The sequence below is a fragment of the Sander lucioperca genome, chromosome 22, assembly GCF_008315115.2.
Source record: "Sander lucioperca isolate FBNREF2018 chromosome 22, SLUC_FBN_1.2, whole genome shotgun sequence".
Taxonomy (NCBI): Eukaryota; Metazoa; Chordata; class Actinopteri; order Perciformes; family Percidae; genus Sander; species Sander lucioperca.
Window position 1 is genome coordinate 19,747,629 of NC_050194.1, and position 21,349 is coordinate 19,768,977.

At 39.9% G+C, this 21,349-nt stretch overlaps 2 protein-coding genes across 7 annotated transcripts in view; one reads left to right on the plus strand and one right to left on the minus strand.

The window, feature by feature from the left end:
- Positions 1-21,349, minus strand: part of LOC116061114 (neurotrypsin-like) — a 35,808-nt gene that overhangs the window by 12,453 nt on the left and 2,006 nt on the right. The window contains exons 2-6 of the mRNA XM_031315030.2: positions 19,541-19,583; positions 3,572-3,814; positions 1,627-1,765; positions 1,365-1,543; positions 934-1,081 (exon numbers count right to left, since the gene is read on the minus strand). Coding sequence (XP_031170890.1) covers positions 934-1,081; positions 1,365-1,543; positions 1,627-1,765; positions 3,572-3,814; positions 19,541-19,583 — 752 coding nt within the window. The remainder of the gene's footprint in view (positions 1-933; positions 1,082-1,364; positions 1,544-1,626; positions 1,766-3,571; positions 3,815-19,540; positions 19,584-21,349) is intronic.
- Positions 5,362-17,156, plus strand: LOC116061115 (E3 ubiquitin-protein ligase TRIM39-like). Of its 6 annotated transcripts, none has more exons than XM_031315034.2 (2): positions 5,362-5,681; positions 15,367-17,156. In XM_031315034.2, the coding sequence occupies exon 2, from the start codon at positions 15,369-15,371 to the stop codon at positions 17,049-17,051; it is 1,683 nt and encodes a 560-aa protein (XP_031170894.1). In that variant the 5' UTR covers positions 5,362-5,681; positions 15,367-15,368; the 3' UTR covers positions 17,052-17,156. The 6 variants fall into 6 exon arrangements, with proteins under 6 accessions (XP_031170894.1, XP_031170893.1, XP_031170892.1 ...); XM_031315033.2 differs by having other exon boundaries at positions 5,362-5,677; XM_031315032.2 differs by lacking the exon at positions 15,367-17,156 and adding an exon at positions 7,178-9,076 and having other exon boundaries at positions 5,365-5,681.

Below are 21,349 nucleotides of genomic sequence, written 5' to 3' on the forward strand. Positions count from 1 at the left end.
ACCAAAACTGCAAGGTGTCCTATTTATATCACTCAAAATGAGCCAAAGTAGGGATAGCACAAGGTAGCATACTGTACATGTCTGGCCCCTACTCTCTTGCCCTTTGCCCTCCACCCGTAATTGAGCGTGAACAAGGAGGTTTTCCCAAACCAGCAATGCAGGAATAAAAGTGGACAACAAAACCTTCACACAGCAATTCAGCACTAGCTGACTTCATGAATTTCACTACCTCTAAATTAAAATGAAGTTAAGGACGAGACATCCTACAAATGTAAGTTCCTCCTGGCCATCTGATTCAGTTAAAGTAAACACAGGCTTAAATTAGCAACCATTTACAGCACATGCTCATTTTGGGGATAGTATACATTGTGACATTTGTGTTCTGTAGTTTTACATGTTTATTTATACCCCCCATTAAACAGATAAGGCTGTTTTTCCTACTAACAAGTAATATGTGTGTAGTCAAAGCCCTTGTTGTCCAGAAACTATTAAAAACACTTAAATGATCCCACTGTTGCACTGTGTGACATCTTCCTTCATCAAGATGAACACAGGCACTGCAGTTTATTTTGATTCGAGCCCACATAGGCCTACATCATCCTGCTGCCGTGAATTTTCATTAGAGCACCAAATGTGTATTAATCCACGTGTGAAAATAGTACTGTTTGAGTAACATTTACTAAAAACCACAGTGACCAGCTGTTTTAGAAAATTAGGCTACTAAGTGACTTCGGTACCACATTGTTGGCTTTGGTCTTTAATGGGATTTGACAGAATGACACATGCTATATCTGTTAATGCAGAGTACCCTCCACAGCTTCAAATGTGATGTAGCCTAATGTGTAAACCTGGTAGTTAAGGGCTGCTAGGGAAAGGGTCTAAATGTTCCCACACATATGTTAACTGGGTGTGAAAAATCCCTGACGTACGTACCCGAAACCCAGCTGTCTGCACACCACCTCTGCATCTCTGTCGTCCCACTGGTCGTCGCAGACGGACCCCCACCTTCCTGCGTGAAACACCTCCACTCGACCTTCAAAGTCTTCCTCGCCTCCGACCAATCGTAGCGGAGAGCCATTGCCTGAGAGAAGGTGGTAGAAATATAGCTATGTAGGTCAAACAGCATCCTTCTCCCTCAAATTCTTTATTTCTTTCAATTTCAACAAAGTAGGAATGTATAAAATATTTCCACACAGTGTATACTGTGTAGTTATATATTACTACACAGTGTACTATAAAAGAAAAACAAATAATTCTCAATAAATCTGTTATCAAAAATAAAGATACTTCTCTCTGTGTCTCTCAGGTGTGAGGGGGAAATATTGGGGGTCTGGTTGCCATGACACTGTGGAAGTCACACTGACCTTCCGGCGGCGCACACAACACTGCTGCCTCGTTTCCATGGCTACAGTCACCGGTGACGAACGTCCTGCTCCGGCACTTACTCAGAGTGTTCTCGTCACCGCGGCAACCCAGACGCTCGTAGTGGAAGAGGCCGGAGCCGGAGCCAAACTGCGAGTGTTGCAACGCCGTGCCAATGTCCCTGTTAACATAAGAATAAGAACAAATGCATCACAGATGTGAAACATTAATACTGAATAAGGACTTTGTTTTGTTTTCTCTTACCCCAGGCCCAGCTGCCTGCAGATCACACTGGCGTCTCTGTCTGACCAGTGAGAGTCGCACACTGCCCCCCACTGGCCGTTCAGGTAGACCTCAACACGGCCACTTCCAGAGGACGAGCTGCCCACCAGACGTGCTGCACCTAAAAACAAAACAAGCAGCGTATAATAACTCACCAGTTGTCACATGTTTGTTTACAGAGTGACGCAGTAGAAACCTGTATCACAATTTGATAATGTATTAATTGCATTCATTGATTATTTTTAGCCAGTTGGGCTGTAAACACAACATGACATATATTATAATATATAATAATATATAGTATATATAATAAGCAAGCAGTTGTCTATTTACACATCCAGCTGACACTGAGAAGCATTAACATTCATTTGAAGTGAGGGGACCAATGTTCACGCTCTTTTAGCTCTGTTTTGGTCTCCACCGGAAATATCTTGCTCTCTAGCTGCTAAAAGCTTTACTATTTAACCAGCTAGTCGCTAACTTTGTCTGTCTGCCATTTGGTGCTAAGCAGGAAGTGTACAGTGGGGTTTTTAGGTTGTTGCCTGTGGCTTCTGGGAATGAGGTTGATGTAAGCAGAGTTTGTGGGCCAGAAAACCAAAATACACTAAAACATTGTAGAGCTGAGGGGAACTGCAGAGTGGGGTGATAATTCTCTGTGGGTTTGTCACTATGAACAACCCCTCTCACATTGCACATAGCCATTTAATTCCTTGTTAATAATACATTTTGAGATAAGTTATTCATTAAGCATAAAGGCTAAACATTCGCTGTTTTGTATCATTGTAAATTGAATATAATTGGGTTTTGGATTTCTGCAATCAATTTGCAGACGTCACATTGAACTCAGGGAAAATTACATGAGCATATTCAGGATCCTTTTGGCCTGTGAGCCCTTGAAGAAAGCAATGTCTGCTTGATCAGAATTTGCATATTCACATTTTATATGCATCTGCAGGATGGTCCTTTCTGCTTTTTATTGCCAAGACAATGTTAGGTAAATTACCTGCTTATATCGTATAGCCTTTTATCCTTTCATACAAGCAACTATAGCACTAAACCTGCAAATCAAACTCTTTTAAATGTCCCCAGGGTGCACTCAGTGCTTAGTAAAACTGTTTTCTCTTTTTATGCACCCTGGGCCTGGAATGGTCTGCAATATATGATTATCTTAGAAGTTCTCTCCCTTCCTTGAACTACCCTGAAGGAAACATGTTGCTGTTTCACATAATCCTTGATTTAGGTGGAATGTGTTATGGATATCGCCGGTATGGTCTGTATGCCTCTCTTCTTTTACTATTTCCATTGTGTTGTTTATGTATTGTATGTGTTCCAACGTGAAATTGTTTTTATGTAGAACTGATTGAGCTGCTGTCTTGTTAAGGACTCTGTGGAACTTTCCTGGCTAAATAAAGGATAAATACATAAAGTATGTCTTCAAGTTGTGGACTGTTAAACCAAAGATTGATTTACCTATCTGTGTATCATTTGAATTAATTTTAGAGGCCAGCAGAAGTAAAACTATACAGTATTTCACAAGAAAAAATCAAACACTAGACAACAACTAGAAAAAAAAAAAACCTTTTTTTTCCAGAAATATATTTTCCTTCTTATTCCTTTATTAATCTCACAACCCCACAGATTAATTGCACGCCCCTTGGGAGGGGCCTCAACAGATTGATAAATGATAATAACAATAATCATTTGTTCTTCCTGTGTTATGCTGTTATGACTAATTTCTCTGATTTTGGAAATGGTTGAAAGAAATTAAATTGGTTTAGTTGGTGGAGGAGCATTACATTTATTTAATAAGAACAACTGCATGTTTTCTATATTTTACAGTTCTTTAATAATGCCTTTTGTTGTTTATCATTGTGTTTCATTCTAAATTGTAAAGTATCAGTCAAATCGTGGCGATCTGTGGTCGTACCCTGGTGGCAGTCGCAGTAGGCCCATCCAATGGCTCCAGAGTTTTGTCTGAAGAAACACCAAGGGTTGGACTCTCGGTCTGGGTTCCTGCAGTAGCTGTGGTCACCCAGCCCTCGGCCCGGGTACTGCATGACGTAGTCTGGAAACTCGGTCCACTTTAGACAGGGGGCGCCAGAGTCCGTCTGAGACACGGTGCCGTTGTAGTATCCCAACTCTGTGAATCCCTCAGAGCAGGACAGAGGCACTGCACACAAGAGAAGGAGGGAGGGGAGGAGAGGAGAGAGAGTGAGTAAATGTGGAGGAAGATGGAAGAATAAGATGTTCTGGATGAAAGGAGGAGGATTTGGGTCAAAGAGGACAATGTGAATAAAGGGAGGGAAAGTTTGGTAGAAGTGAGAGTAAAGATGAGTGGAATTGCTCTTTATTCAAGTCACATTATCCCCATGTCTGTATTTTATCTGAGCATAAAGGCTTATATGGATGATTCTCATATGCTGCCACTGCCACAGCATGATTCTGCCTAATGCATTTTACCCCTGCTGATCCATGCTGAACTGGTGAAATATCCATAACCTTAACCCAGCCACTTACTTAACATGGTGGTGACCAGACACTTCCTGTAATCTTCTCTGAGAAGGAGAAATGTGTGAGTGAAGCTTAGACAGACTGAAAGGAAAACTGCTGACATCAAAGTGAATCAAAATTAGGCCACGAAATATAGAACAGGTTATATATATATACTGCGGCCTAATAAAAATGTACATCAGGCATTAATGAAAAAGAATTATATTGCAGAATTTAACAAGCGGCGTGGTACACATGAAGGCACCAGACGTACTAATGGTCTCAGTCTCAGAGGTAGTTTTGTCTAGATTTATAGAACGAGGATGGCTGATTAGCTGGAGAACCTCTTTGTTGTTTATGGGACATTTTTATTATGTAAATGATGCACCAGATTTCATATCGATCCATCATACTTAGTTGTTGAGATATTTCAGTAAAAGACAAAAATACCTGCTGACAGCATTAGAGGACAAATCTGAGAATCGCTAAATTAGGATTCATCCTCTTGGAACACTAAAATGTTTGCACAAAATTGAATGACAATCTATCCAACAGTTTTTGAAATTATTGAAAACATCAACAAAAAAATGTCTTTCTAACTTAGTTTATCTTGTTTATTTCTTAGTTTTTCGTTTTCTCTTTCTCTCTGTCTTTCTCTTTCTCTTCTATCTTTCCTCCAGCTATTCTTTAACCCTTCCTTCATTTATTTGTTTCTGTATTTTCTTGTTCCCTTCCTTTCCTTCATCAAATGATCCCCCAAACCAACAGTGAATGTCCATTTTTACTTGTAATGGAGTATTTTTCCCCTGTGGTGTTGCTACTTTCTCTGAAGGATTTCAGTCTTTCTCTGCACACACTGAAGCTTGAAGGGTTTTTGAGGCCAAACGGCTACTAAACTTTGATTAATGGCAGAGGTGCTTCAGTAACCAGCAACAGTCTTATCTCTCCGACACACACAGCTTGGCCATCCTGGAACATTATCTACGCAGTACAACCCTCATGCCCACCTTGCACGCCAACACATACACACTCAAAGATTTGCTGCATAGTGACTGAGAAAGAACACACACTACAGTACAATACACACAGAAAAACACACACACACACACACACACACACACACACACGCACGCACACACACACACACACACACACACACACACACACACACACACACACACACACACACACACACACACACACACACCGGGTCCAATGAGGGAGAGCAGAAGGGGGAAGCAGTGAGAGTCTGAGGAACAGGAAATCAATCAGGCAGACGTGTACTGAACTAAAACAGAAATCTATCCTCAAACAATAAATAATACAGAACACACTCAGACATTGGACCCAAATACAAACCTCACTATGTCCAAACCTCAAAAAGCCCCTGACTTCACAGACAAAAAAAAAAGTGCCTGTCACTTTAAGAAACATGACACAGGAAGAAACTAGAAACTGAAAGTTAACTTCTTTCTTGGGAAACAACCGAAACAACCAGGATCTTCGTCGATTGTTTCTTCTTTGCAGACCAGCACCAACAGACATAAGTAAGTCTTTACTAAGCCCAACTTTCATTACAACACATAAGAAGTTAAATCTATGGCGTGTGTAGTTTGTAGTTTAATCCCACAATCTTGGGTTAGTGCTGCTTCGGGAGTCTGGTAGAACCAGGCTAGCTTTCTGAAGCACAGGAAAATGTGTTGTAGTTGGTGAAATCTAATTAGCCTATATCATTAGAGTTAGTTTTCATAGTCTTCATCAGCAGATTGGGTTTGCCTAGTTGTCAGATTCAAAGTTGATTCTTCACTTTGGAAACAGCAGTTGACAAAAAAAAACTTAACCACAAGCAGAGCTTAGCTCCGTTTATTAGCGATTCTGAAGCTTTCACGTCGTCTTTATGGAAATAATTACATGAAATGTGGTGATCTTTTCAACTGACGTTTTTAAACTTTGGACTTCAGCTTTTAAACTGACGTGGACGGGGGAAGTCAATAAAAATACATTTTCCAGGTTCTAACTCTGTCCTCACACTATTTCAGCCAACCTATGGTACCTATTGCTACAACCAATGTAGCAATGCGCCTACAACGGACTGCAAACTAAACATGTAAACAATGCAGGTGTTATTCTTTCAAGAGAAATTAGCTTTGCAAATGTTTTAGGTAGGTAGCTTTTAGGGCTACAACTAACAATTAATTTTAATTATCGATTCTGTCAGCTATTTTATTGGATTCATTATTAATCATTTGGTACATAAAATGTGAGAAAATAGTTAGGCTACATATTTCCATCACAATTTACCAAAGCCCAAGCTGACATCTTCAAATAGGGTTTTTTCTTTTAATTTGTTTTGACCAGCAGTCCAAGACCCAAAAGTATTCAATTTATCAGATATTCACAAAAGAGAAAGTGGAGCCCGTTATTTCTTGTCGCTTTTGCTAATGATTAATCTATTATCAAAATAGTTGCAAATTAATTAAAGTATATTAACTAATCAACTAACTATTTATATCAGCTCTAAATGCACTGGAAAGAAACACTAAATGTAAACAGAAACTTTGTAAAAAAAAAAAACACTCCACAGGGTCAGGGGCGTTTCTAGGACTTGAGTAGATCCAGAGCTTAGCCCGGACCCATTTAAATAATGGATGCAATGCAAAACAGCGATTGGCTTGCCCAGCTTGTTAATAGCCAGTGTATGTTCATTTTAGCTGCCCAGTTTGTAGATGTTATTTAGATGGCACCACTATTTGGCCTAATCATAACTGGCCTGACAACCCAAAGGCCAAGGTTTTGTTTCCAGATCTGTGTGGCGACCTATGATGTGGGGGGTCTGGGGGTCCACCCCCGGAATTCTTTTAGCATTAAACACTTCATTTCCTGCATTCTGGTGAATTTGTATGCACCTATTTATATCTTTTTCTGAATCAATTTATGCTGGAAATATCTTTATGTAAAGGGAAACATATTTTTTTGCAATTGCTGTTTCCAAGGTCAAGAATGTTTTCTGCCTTAATTTAACCGTTTTTGTATGTTTTTTCAGAAATGGCCTTCAGCAACAGTCTCTTGTCTGAGGAGCAGTTTCTGTGTCCCATCTGCCTGGATGTGTTCACTCGGCCAGTTTCCACTCCATGTGGACACAACTTCTGCATGTCCTGTCTCACGTCCTACTGGGACGACATACCAGTCAGCCAGTGTCCTGTCTGTAAGGAAACTTTTGAAAGGAGACCGGACCTTAAAGTCAACACTTTCATCTCAGAGCTTGCATCTCAGTTCATGACGCTTCAAGTAGACGCTCACATCTGGAGCACAGACCAACATCAGGCTCGCTGTGGTGCTGCGGTGCTGTGTGATATTTGTACCGACACCCAGCGAGAGGCTGTCAATTCCTGTCTGGAGTGTCTGACTTCTTACTGTGACGTCCATCTAGAGCCTCATCACAGAGCTGCGGGCCTGAAGACACACACACTGGTTGAACCCTTGGCGAGCCTGGAGGACAGGATCTGCAAGGAGCACACCAGACTCCTGACTTTGTTCTGTAGAAAAGACGAGGTTTTGCTGTGTGACGTCTGCGCCAGTTTGCGCCACGTGAACCATGACGTTGTTCCTGTGCAGCGAGCGTATGAAGAGAAGAAGGCTCTGCTGGGGGACACTGAGGCCAGCGTGCAGCAGATGATCCAGGAAAGACTGCAGAAGGTCCGAGCCATGAAGGAGTCAGTAAAACAAAGCAAGACAGAAACCAAAGATGTGATAGCAAACAGCGTGCAGGACTTGACGGCGCTGATCTCTGAGATCCAGAAGAGTCAGACGAAGCTTGTGAAAGTGATCGAGGAGAAGCAAAAAGCAGCAGAAGAACAAGCAGATGGGTTCATTAGCAGTATGGAGCGAGAGATCACAGAGCTGCAGAGGACAACCATGAAGCTGAGGGAGCTGAAACAGACTGAAGACCAGCTTTGTTTCCTCCAGAGCTTCCCAAACTCATCCATCCTACCACACACAATGGACTTGTCCACATTCAGTTTTAACAGACAAGTGGAGATACACCACATACGGAAAACTTTGAACAAATCAATGTCTCAACTGCGAATGTTGCTGAATAAAATGACCACAGAAATTCAGCAGTTCTCTGACGGCACAGATGTGTCAAACGATGCTACGCTGAGATATGTGCAGCAGTATGAGGTAGACATTGTGCTCGATCCTGACACAGCTCACCCTCTGCTCATCTTATCTAATGACAGGAAACAGGTGAGGTACAGCAGTGATTTAGGTTTGTGGGTAAACCAGAACCTGAACCCAAATAGGTTTACAGAACATCTTGCAGTTCTGGGACAGAGAGGCTTCTCGTCACGTAGGTTTTACTTTGAGGTGTTTGTGGGTGGAAAGACTGAGTGGTGTCTGGGCGTGGCCACGGCAACGGTCCAGAGGAGGGGGGCGCTTGTTAGGAGTCCTTACTGTGGACTCTGGGCCATCTGGTTCCTAAAGGATAAGTTTGAAACCTTCAAGTCTCCAAATGTGCCGGTACACTTGGGTATAGTGGAGCAGGTCGGTGTGTTTGTGGATTATGACGGAGGGCAAGTTTCTTTCTATGACGTCCAGACCGCAACACTCATTTACTCGTTTACTGAGTGTGTCTTTACTGAGGAACTGCATCCGTACTTTAATCCTTGTGATAATGAATTCGGTTCAAACTTGGAACCGTTGATAATCGTTCCTGTCAGTCGTACAGTGTGATTTGTGAGTTATTTACTAAAATGCAACTCTTGCAATTGATTGTGAAGCAAAATCTTTTTTGTAAAGCAGCTTTTGATTATCATACAATATGTAAAGCATTTGAAGGGATTAACCATCTTCCTTTGCTGATTTCTGTCTCTATTGTGTCTCAATGTGCTTTAAATCCAAACGGTGACTTTATATATGAAGAAAATATTTCTACACTTCATTACCTTGATTATTTATTTTTAAGATAATGTTAAGTGGAGGGGGAAAACATAAGAGCTTTCATTTTAAATAACTAATAAATCAGGTGCAGGAGATGTACATGCAGAAAGGAGAAACTGTGAAAGCAAAGTGTGCAGATTATCACTATTTGATTCAATGAGGTGGTTGGTGCTGTTGCAGGAAATACTTAGTAGTGGTTTAACAAAATAATTTACAGAGCTTTCTAGGCAGATGACTAATTTTAAAGACATTATCAAAATGCACTAACATGTGTCTGCTCTATTATTTCACAAATGAGTAAGTAACTAACTCCACACACCTGTGTAAAGGTGAACACGGCACATACAGATACATATTGGCAACTAGAGGTTGTTTTGGAAAGTAAGTTAAAAAAATATAAAAATACAATGGGACCCATCTAAAAAGTTTTAAGTTTTAAGTTTTAAAATGTCAGAAAATAGCAAAAATTGCCCATCGAAAAAATCCCAGAGATGAAAATTACCATTTTTTATGCGCTTGTTTTGTCTGATCAGCAGTCCAAAAATCTTTCATATGTCAAAGATTTTTGCATGAAAAGTGACTCAAACTATTAATATTCTCTTTGTCATTTCACAATGTGCTATTTCATTCTATAGACAGTGTTTCAGGCTGCCATATTCAGGCACTTCTATTAATGACATTAAGTCTGTGAGGGTCCAGTGTTGGCCATGTCGTAGCTCATAACAGACACATAAGACGTTTTAAGCACAGGTGTACATTTTAAAAATGAATGATGGCTGAATTCCATTAAGCAGCTTCAGTTTCTGGGTCCTGGTATTGCTCACTGGCTTACTGGGACACTTCACCATTAATGTTAGTAACACCTGTACTCTTCCTACTATGACAATTGCCTGCCGTGGAAAAATATAAATGTCTTGAAAACAAGGATAAAATCTGTGAAATATGCTAAATTAAAGGTTAATATACCAGATACTTGCTTGATATACTTTCTCTGACTTCACCAAGTCCATCACACTCAGCTCGATGGGCCATTTGAACTCCTGGAATCTCTGATACACGTAAGTAATAAGAGGAAAACATATTTAGTTTTCTCGTAATAACGAGTTCATTTTATCGTTACCACGAGGTAACAAAGCTCGTTTTTCTCGATAAAACAATTACCTTATGATCTCGAGATAATGGAACAAAAAAAACAACTGCAAACGCGGCCGTTCTCGGCTTCCATAAAAAGCCTCTGACGTCCCAGACAGAAGAAATGCATCTGTACTTAGAAACATAAGACAGAAAGAAAGTGAAAGTGAACTTCACTTTCACTTTCTTTCTGTCTCACCTGGGAAACAACCAGGATCTCGGTCGTCATCATTTCTTCCTTGCAGACCAACGCTGACAGACGTAAGTAGTCTTTACTGAGCGAAACGCATGAGTGAAATCCACGTTGTCTGTAGTTAGTAGTTTGATCATACACTGCTATTTGAGCCCTTTTTGTTAAAAAAAAAAAAAAATGCTGCTTTCTTAAGCTAATCACAAGGTCCGTTAATAGTTAACTTTTATATTACATATGATTACCAGCAATGGAGTTTGTCGTGTTCCCGTCAATTTTGGCTAGAATAAAGTTGAGATTCAAAGTTAATTTCACACCTTTGTTACAGCAGTTGACAAAAAACTCACCACAAGGTTAATTTATTACCTTTACTGGAGCTTTCACATCGTCTTCACGGCGATAATTGCATGACATTGTGGCAAGGCCGGATTTAACCTGCTATTTTAGGGTGGGCTGGTAGGTGGGCAATTTGGGCGGTTGGTAGCCCAGAGGTTAGACAGAGACAGACTAGTAGCCCAAAGGTTGCCAGTTGAAATGACAGCTAGCCTTTGATGTGGTAGGTTTCGTTTCAACAATACTGCCCTACAAAGCAAAAAGGCAGTAACTACGCAGAGTGCAGAACTGAGAAAAATGACTTTAAAGTTATCCTGTCATCCAGCTAAGTAGTTGTAGGTAGATTATTGGACATGTGGCTGTTTTTGTTACTTTATATTAGCTTATTCTTTGTACATATCAATCCTCATATTTAATTTGATATTTTACCCCTATTTTGCAGTTACTGTATTCTTGCTTTGTATTACTTACCAAAAACGTGGCACCATACCCAGGAAAAAGGCAGTAACTACAGATTCTTCAAAAACTATTTTGCCACAACTTGGGCTCTGGGTGTGTTAGATACACTGTATTTGAAATAATTGGAACCATTTGTTTTCCTGAACATGGATATACCAAAACCAAAACTAATTTGACCATTTTAGGTCAATATTTTCCACCCGGAAGCTGTTCTGGTGCTGAAAAGGCTGCTTAAAGTCTCACATTGCTAAGCTGTCATCAAGTTATCCTGTCATCCAGCTAAGTAGTTGTAGGTAGATTATTGGACATGTGGCTGTTTTTGTTACTTTATATTAGCTTATTCTTTGTACATATCAATCTTCATATTTAATTTGATATTTTACCCCTATTTTGCAGTTACTGTACTCATGCATTGTTTCACTAGGGCTTTTTGCAGTTACTGTACAAACGACTACCATTTTTCTCCAAAACGACACACATTTGAGATAAGATGTTTTGTCACATAACAAAGGATGCCTTGAATGTCATGAAAATGATAATAACTCATTTTTGACCAAAAATGCAGTTACTGCCTTTTTGTTTTGTAGGGCAGAATAGTGGGGACACATATGAAGTTGGGTGGTGGGGTCCTCCCCCAAAAGATTTTTGAGCATTAAACACTTAATTTCCTGCATTCTGGTGACTTGTCCTGCACCAATTAATATGGAAAATGTCTTTATTTACAGTATGTAAAGGAAAACACAGGTGACAATTCAAAATATAAAAACATAATGGAATGCAATGCAGGAAGGCTCTCAGGCATTGTATTGCTTTCAAATATTTATTTTCCTAGAGATCAACTTTTCTCATTTCATATTATTTCTGCTGAGTCATAACACGTGAGCATGATTTACTCACCCTCCTCTTTGTGTCTTTTCTTTGGGAAAGTAAAGTCTTTAAATGTGCATGTGGCACATGGTGACGTCACTGATACATTAATTCATTTTAATTCATTTATAAACCCCCTTAGTTGTTTTTGTTAGTGGGAGTATTGTATTTGTTTGTGTGCATGTATGAATGTGTGTCATGTCAGACTTCATACAAATAAAATGAATGTTTTTGTTAAGATTATTCATCCTTTTGCAAAATAAGAGTAAATTGTTAGGTTTTGTTTTTTATGTTGCTTTTAGAGGAAAGTGTTTTGTTATAATGAAAACTTCAAGGTATGATGTAAGCACATAACTATTCTTTTTTTCCTTTTATTAGTGCAATGCCGCCCAGCAAATTCAAAACACAATATTAAAGCTAATGCTTCGTTTTCATTGTACAACAACAAACCAAAGTTATGTATCATCAGTTTTGAAACCAGTAACAGTACATGAAGAAAGTTAATGCAGTAATTTTAAAATTATGTTTTGTAATTTTATGATACATGATGCTTGGATTTGAGTGTACTATAAAGTGTTTGCATGTGTGTTCAGCTATTTTTGACATCTTTATGTGTGTGTGTTCAAGTTCTACTTGTTTTTCTGGATCCACACTTTTTCCTCAAAGTCCTGCCAAGCACATACTTTTGCAGGTGTGGCTTCCAGAGAACTGATCAAAACACTTCATGGGAACGAAATGTGATTTTAATACAGATATTAACAAAGTACTGAGTTTTATTGAATTATTATTATCATGGTAGGCAAGACCCCATTAATCATGATTATATAAATAAATGCATAAAATAGCGTTGACCTTTTTCCACCGGTGGAGGAACCTATCGGCTCACTATTTATTCTCCTGTAGATCAACTTTTTCTCATTTATATCTCTACTGAGTCAACCCACATGTATTGTATGATTTATTCTTCCTCCTCTTTGTGTCTTTTGTTTGAGGAAGTAACCTCTTTAATGTGCATGTGGCACCTGCTCACAATAGTATATTCATTCATTTTAATTAATTTATAACCCCCTGGACTGTAATAGCTCAGATGTGTTTCAGCAAGATTTGGATGAACATATTTTCCTAACTTTTGACTGGGTAGACAAGATGCACATTTGGGTGGGCTGAGCCCACCCCTGCCCCTACTGCTGGTCTTGTATTGTGGTGATTTTTTCAACTGCTGTTTTTAAAGTCAAGAATGAACTTTGAACTTCAGCTTTTAATCCGACGTGGACAAGAAGTCAATAAAGAGACAAACTAAAAATAATTCTCTTGGTAAATGACAAATATAGGTAAAAACATTTGTGTCTACTTTTATATCATGAAACAAAGGAAGAAATCTGCACTCTGCTCTTGCTACAGCATCACCCCTTATTTCGTAAAACTAACGTTTTGGTCCCTCCGGACCTTCATGCGAAATAAGGGCTGATGCTGTAGCAAGAGCAGAGTGTGGGATTTTTTCCTTTGTTTCATGATGTTGTCGTCTAACGCGCACAGTAGAATATATTTGGATGTGCAAGCACTAAAAGTCTACTTATATCAAAATCCTTTTTTGTTCAAATATTTTTGATGACTCATCCTGATCTTGGAGGTGTATACATTTATTCAAAGTAGCAATGTGCCCACAAATGCAACAAAGAAAATGACTGCAAACTAGTAAACATGGATGTAAACAATGCTTCACATTTTTCAAAGGAAATTGCCTTGGAGTTAAGAAATGCATTTGGGAATGCAACAAACAATTGTGTTCATTGCTTAATCTGCCGATTATTTGATTAATAATGAATTTGGCCCATAAAATATTAGAATAATGTTAAAAATTCCCATCATAGAGCCCAAAGCCCAATCTGACATTTTCACGTTGCAGTGAAAACCCAAAGATTTTCAGTTTATCAGATATTCATGAAAGAGAAAGTGGAGCCAGTAAATTCTTGCCGTTTTTGCTAATGATTAAGTGATTATCAAAACGGTTGCAGATACAGTTTTTGGTGAATTGATTAATCAACAATTGTATCAGATCTAAATGCATTTTAGAAAAGTGCTAAACAGATACTTTCTTTGTTCAGAAGAAACCTCCACAGAGTAGCTTTAAGGCCTTTACACACCGGGAGCGAGATGAAAAAACACGAAAATTAAATTAAAATACTTGCTTGTTTTATAATAATAAATTAGTAGGCACAACTCATAACCCTCGGCCACATAGTGTCTATAGCATTGGCGATTTTAGACCCTTTTTAGGGGGGCTCCACCCTCCCAAATTTCATCTCAGCCCCCCCTTTTTTTTAGTGCTTCAAGTTGGAGTTTGTGAACTTGTCTGTTAGTGACAGAGGACAAACAATTACAGGTTCAAAGGGCTTGAAACAAGTTTAATATCCTGTGTGTCTGTCTCCGATGCTACGCACCTGTTACCCCGTCAAGGAAAGGGTTAACAGAAACGTAACGTTGGCCAATCGGAGGAGGTTGTGCCAGACTCCCGCCTTTGGCTGAGTCTCTATCTGATCTGTCAGAGGGAGAGCAGGAGACAGTTGTGAAGTTTAACGTTGGTAGTCCCCAGAGAAGAGTTTGGTAATTTCATGGTGCAGATTAGAACCCAAATTATTAATTAATTAAAATTGCTGAATGTTAGAACATCGTGTCAAACTGGTCGTTATTACTTATAAAGTGTCAGGTTTAGTTCCATCATAGTATCAAAAAACGTTTACTGACGTTGTTGTTCAGTAGCTCAGAGATTATCGGCTAATGATATTACTGATTTAGCAGGCGGGGTTTTTGCAAGGCATTGTATCCGTGTCACATTCTCATTAGGGGCTGAGCCCCACCAAAGGTCTGATCCTAGAATCGCCCCAGGTCTATAGTGTACATTTTGAATGTATTGAATGTCCGTTCTGCACATTATGTGATTGGTTGATGTCTTTTTTCGCCGTGCAAAAGCAAAGAAAAATCTACCTTGTTCCGGAAAAAGAATTGCTTCGCTTTTTCACTGTGTATTATTTGCATTCTGTTTGAGTGTACTCATTACAAAAACAGTTGGAATAAATATAATGCACCTTGTGTGTAAATGCCTTAAAGTAAATGTAAATTTGAACATCCTCAATCCCATGTCAAATGAGCAAACTCTATGTGATATGACCGAATGCTCCACAACAGCTACTAAAAAGACCTTGTAGTAAGATTATTTCCAAGGTCAAGAATGAACTTTGAATCTCAACTTTGTGTTGTCTTTTTGTGAATTTAACCGTTTTTGTATGTTTTTTTTTTTTTTTTTTTTTCAGAAATGGCCTCCAGCAACAGTCTCTTGTCTGAGGAGCAGTTTCTGTGTCCCATCTGCCTGGATGTGTTCACTCGGCCAGTTTCCACTCCATGTGGACACAACTTCTGCATGTCCTGTATCACGTCCTACTGGGACGACATACCAGTCAGCCAGTGTCCCGTCTGTAAGGAAACTTTTGAAAGGAGACCGGACCTTAAAGTCAACACTTTCATCTCAGAGCTTGCATCTCAGTTCATGACGCTTCAAGTAGACGCTCACATCTGGAGCACAGACCAACATCAGGCTCGCTGTGGTGCTGCGGTGCTGTGTGATTTTTGTACCGACACCCAGCGAGAGGCTGTCAATTCCTGTCTGGAGTGTCTGACTTCTTACTGTGACGTCCATCTAGAGCCTCATCACAGAGCTGCGGGCCTGAAGACACACACACTGGTTGAACCCTTGGCGAGCCTGGAGGACAGGATCTGCAAGGAGCACACCAGACTCCTGACTTTGTTCTGTAGAAAGGACAAGGTTTTGCTGTGTGACGTCTGCGCCAGTTTGTGCCACGTGAACCATGACGTTGTTCCTGTGCAGCGAGCGTATGAAGAGAAGAAGGCTCTGCTGGGGGACACTGAGGCCAGCGTGCAGCAGATGATCCAGGAAAGACTGCAGAAGGTCCGAGCCATGAAGGAGTCAGTAAAACAAAGCAATACAGAAACCAAAGATGTGATAGCAAACAGCGTGCAGGACTTGACGGCGCTGATCTCTGAGATCCAGAAGAGTCAGACGGAGCTTGTGAAGGTGATCGAGGAGAAGCAAAAAGCAGCAGAAGAACAAGCAGATGGGTTCATTAGCAGTATGGAGCGAGAGATCACAGAGCTGCAGAGGACAACCATGAAGCTGAGGGAGCTGAAACAGACTGAAGACCAGCTTTGTTTCCTCCAGAGCTTCCCAAACTCATCCATCCTACCACACACAATGGACTTGTCCACATTCAGTTTTAACAGACAAGTGGAGATACACCACATACGGAAAACTTTGAACAAATCAATGTCTCAACTGCGAATGTTGCTGAATAAAATGACCACAGAAATTCAGCAGTTCTCTGACGGCACAGATGTGTCAAACGATGCTACGCTGAGATATGTGCAGCAGTATGAGGTAGACATTGTGCTCGATCCTGACACAGCTCACCGTCGGCTCATCTTATCTAATGACAGGAAACAGGTGAGGTACAGCAGTGATTCAGGTTTGAGGAGAAACCTGAACCCTAACATGTTCACTACACATCTTGCAGTTCTGGGACAGAGAGGCTTCTCGTCACGTAGGTTTTACTTTGAGGTGTTTGTGGGTGGAAAGACTGAGTGGAATCTGGGTGTGGCCAAGGCGTCGATCCAAAGGAGGGGGGCGCTTGTTAGGAGTCCTCACTGTGGACTCTGGGCCATCATGTTCCAAAAGGATAAGTTTGTAACCTTCTGCTCTCCTGAAGTGCCAGTAGCCTTGGGCAAAGTGGAGCGGGTCGGTGTGTTTGTGGATTATGATGGAGGGCAAGTTTCTTTCTATGACGTCCAGACCGCAACACTCATTTACTCGTTTACTGAGTGTGTCTTTACTGAGGAACTGCATCCGTACTTTAATCCTTGTGATAATGAATTTGGTTCAAACTTGGGGCCGATGATAATTGTTCCCGTCAGTCGTACGGTGTGAATAAAAGTTTCAGAGACTCAGTGATTTGTGATATTCCATGATATTTACTAAAATGCAACTGATGTGTTTGATTGCATGGAACAATTTTATCAACAAAAAAAAACAGAAGAGTAAATATAACATGCATTAATTAATTAATCAGGTGCAGGAGATGTAAATGCATAAAAGGAGAAATTGTTATAGACATTACAACAATACAACTGCAAAATGTGCAAATTATCACTATTTGATTAAATAATGTGTTGTTTATGTTTGGTGTGGTTGCAGGAAAATACTTAGTAATGATTATTTTAAAGAGGAAAAGTATTCTAATTCAGCAATGGGTAGTTCATAAAAATAAAAAAAATCTATTTCCAGAGCTCGCTGCTGGATTGTTAAGCATCAGAAGTATTGCAGTACATTATCAAAATAAACCAACATGTATCTTGCCTTCATTGGGCGTCTTGACACAAAATGAACACAAATGAGTTAGTAGTCTAACTATACACACATGTGGAAAGGTGAACCCAGAATATAGAAACACATATTGGTCACTTAGTGGTTGTTTTGGCAAAAGAAACCACAAGAGGCAAAACTCTGGAGCACATAACACAGAGATATTGATCCAGTTCCAATGTCCACTATTACAGACTATGACCTGAGGGCTCATGGCACTCTGACACGTGTAAGAGGGCGCTCTGGTTCTGTATGCACACGTTCTGTAAGTCTGCAACACTGCATATTTTGCAAAAGGGAATAACCCACAATGCAAATGTTAAAATGACAATAACAGGGCAATTTGCCCATTGTAAAAGAATATTTTTTCTCTTTTTATAAATACACATAATGCCTTTAATTTTCTAGCCCAATTATCGTTTTGTCTATAAAATGTCAGAAAAAAGTTGTCCGAGCAGCAGTTGAAAATCTATCATATATCATATCAAAACCTCACATTAGAGCAGCTGGAATCAAATACTTACTACATACTATTCTAATTGACTGTCTTTGTGATTTCATAAAGTGCTATTCTAGTCCTCAGAGAGCGTTTTGAGCTCCTATATTGAGGCACTTCTGTTGGAGACATTAAGTCTGTAAGGGTCCAGTGTTGGCCGTTGTTGCTCAGAATCAGTTCTTTCTTTCTCACAGAAGACATTTTGTAGGAAAAGCACAGGTGTAAATACTAAAAATGATGGCTGAATTCCATTTAGCTGCTTCAGTTTCAGGGTCCTGGTATTGCTCACTGTCATGGTGCACTGGGACTCTTCGTCATTAATGTTATTAATTATTAACACCTGGGTTCTTCCTACTGGACGTGAGTTCTTACGTTGATGTTTTTTTAATGATAACACAATATCTATGTTTTGCTATTAAATATTTTTAAACTTGTTTACGGTCTGTGTAATGGTAATAAAACTTTAAAAGCCAGCTTGATTAAATTTTAATAAAGTAAAAAAGCATTACATAACGAAACCAGGCAACATTTTCACTCTCTCATTTCCATCTTCAGTAAAAGCAAGACATCTTAAATTGTCTCTTTATGTTTTGAGGTCATCAATTTCACTTCCTACCTCGTCGCGTATCCCTCATTCATGTTCTTGTATTCATCTCAACACCCGCAGCATACACACACACACACCCACACACACAACACTCGCCGCTAAACACCATCCTCATTGCCACGACAACGGTACTCTGCCCATCGCCATGGGAACACTCAGTCTCCCTGCTACCCATAATCCATTTCCCAGCCACAATGAGTATTTGACACGGTTCACACTTGGAGGCTTGCTGTATGGGGGGTGGGTGATGTGTGGAAATGACATCTACTACACAAGACACACACATTATATTAAATGTGGAATATGGGAAAATGGCCTCTCTGTTTCTACTGTTTAACTGGTTTTAGATACAATGTTGACAAAGGAGAGCTTTGACAAAGGAGAGCTTTCTTAGGCACCATTATCTGAATTCTCGTATTTGTTATCCAGGTGCTAATTTTTTTAGAGAGCCTTGAGGAGGTTTCCACATGATCTGGCTGGTTTAGCTGGTTTTTGCAGATAGGTGCGAGGTATGTTTTTAATGCATGTAATTGTCAATGCACGGCTGTTAAAGCACAGATATTTCAGCTCTGGAAATGAGCCTGACAAGGAGGAGTTCCTCGCCCCACCCCCCAACATGGCCTCCACTCCTCTCAGGGATGTAGAGAAAGAAGAGAAAAAAGGGAAATTAAATGCAGAGGGGTGCAGGCCAGGGGGAAGAGGAGAGGTAAGACAGAGTGTGGGACCAGGGCTGAGGCGGGTAGATAAATAAAAGAGGAGAAGAGGCGTCAACAGAGGGGTTTCACAAGTGTCTGAGTCAGAATGTGGGTTAAACTGGAAGGAAAAAACAGACAGAACAGAAAGGAAGAGATGGTGTAGGAGGAGAGGCCGGATTTATAGATTTTTATGATTTATAGGTAAGAGTACAGACAGGATGAGTGTGCTGTGTTCAGAGTTTCACCTCCCACTCACCTGAGTTCTGCACCTCGTTTAAGTAACTGTCCTCAGCCACCACCTGCAGACGAGTAGAGAGATGCAGCCAGTTAGACAGAAGACCAGAATTTCAGTTGATAATCTCAGAATTCTAATGCTTGCTATTGTTGATACAAGAGCAGACTAACAACAAGACAGACTGTCGAGGTTATGAGGTTATGATTTATGTTCCTTTTGCTGTTAATTAGCAGAATATCTCAGAAACTTTGGTGGAAAAAATGAGGCACTGGGGTCCAGGAACATAGAGTCATTTATACAGTATGTGGAGAGAAATAAGTCTCAATATTAGTGACAAATGCATTTACTGATGCTCAAATAAAAACAAGCTTTAGAAATGTATGTGAATGAATTATAGTGGTAGATTAACATCACAACAAATACAACCAAACTTGGTTGAGTTAATGTTATGTTTTCTATACAGTACACATATTACTTCATGTGCATTAATCTCATCACCATCATATATTCACAAATTGTCCTAATTGCCTTTTTTTTGTCATTAATTTTGACTTCCTGGAGTCTTATTTTTACTCATAGATTTTGTTGCCTTTGAAAAGAGCAAGGGTAGCTTATTCCCTGTTTCCAGTCTTGCTAACCTAAGCTAACCTAAGCTAATCATCTCCTGGAGGTAGCTTCATATTTAGAGTACATAAAACATAAGAGTGGTATCAATCTTCTTATCTAAATAAGTGAAAATGTTGAACTATTTCTTTATCAATTTGGCTCATAACTCCTGAACCATGAGGTGTACAGACAACTACTAGTATGCAGTAGTATTTTTACCTCAACCAAATAGAAAAAATGTGTCCAAAAATAGTTTTGGAATATTACATATTGTTTATTCTGTTACTGAGTGCTAATAAATTCATGTTGTGGGCATCGTATATTTGACATAAACAATCATAACTCTTATCCTAACTCTCTAACCGGCCACTTAAAGGAGGAACCTGACTCATTCTTGTACAAACAGTACAGTAATACTTTCATACCATTTTCTATTACAGGATTATGCTTCCACCTTGGCGGACGTGTTTCTGCCTATTCTTGAATATGAAAAACTCTCAGGTCAAAGCCAGAAACCAAAAGTCTGTAAACTGTAGAGTACTTTCACAATTTACTCTCGCTTGTGGATGAGTTTATTCCTTAACGGCAGGGAGCACCAGTCAAAGGAAAAACATATAACTAGTCACCTAGGTATGGGAGCGCACAGTGTAAACATACACACAAACACACACACACTTTCTCTCTCTACTGTATCTGTCAGCTGTGTGATTAATCATTGATGACTAGTTGAATTTGACTTTGTTTATTTGTAATAGTAACAGACAGGAGTGTCGGTTTCATTTTCAGAAATCAAGTCACACCTCTACACAGCCGGACACCTTGCAGATGAGGAGAGGACACACACACGCTCACGGTGCTGCCGCTGAGGAATAACTGGAGTGAGGGCAGTGAAATACAACACATTTCACCTTCACACAGGTGAGTTCTGCTGTCTAGTTGTTTCTCTCTGACAACCCACACATACACACACACACACACGCAAACACCTCCCAGAAGCCTCCACTCAGTCTAATGATATTACAGCAAGAACAGATGACCTGTGGTAGTGAACATGGGCGCTGATATCTCTAGTCGCATCAATCACACGGCTCGATTACAGCGCAAATCAGTTATGATGCTCTCACAGCTGCGTCCAGTGCTTGGCCATGCAAAAACACACACACACACACACACACACACACACACACAAACAAACAAACAATGGAGCAGGGACTGTACAGATAG

What these genes read in the sequence shown, in the direction of transcription:
- LOC116061115 (XM_031315032.2), top strand. Translation starts at nt 7,180, where the DNA reads ATGGCCTTCAGCAACAGTCTCTTGTCTGAGGAGCAGTTTCTGTGTCCC.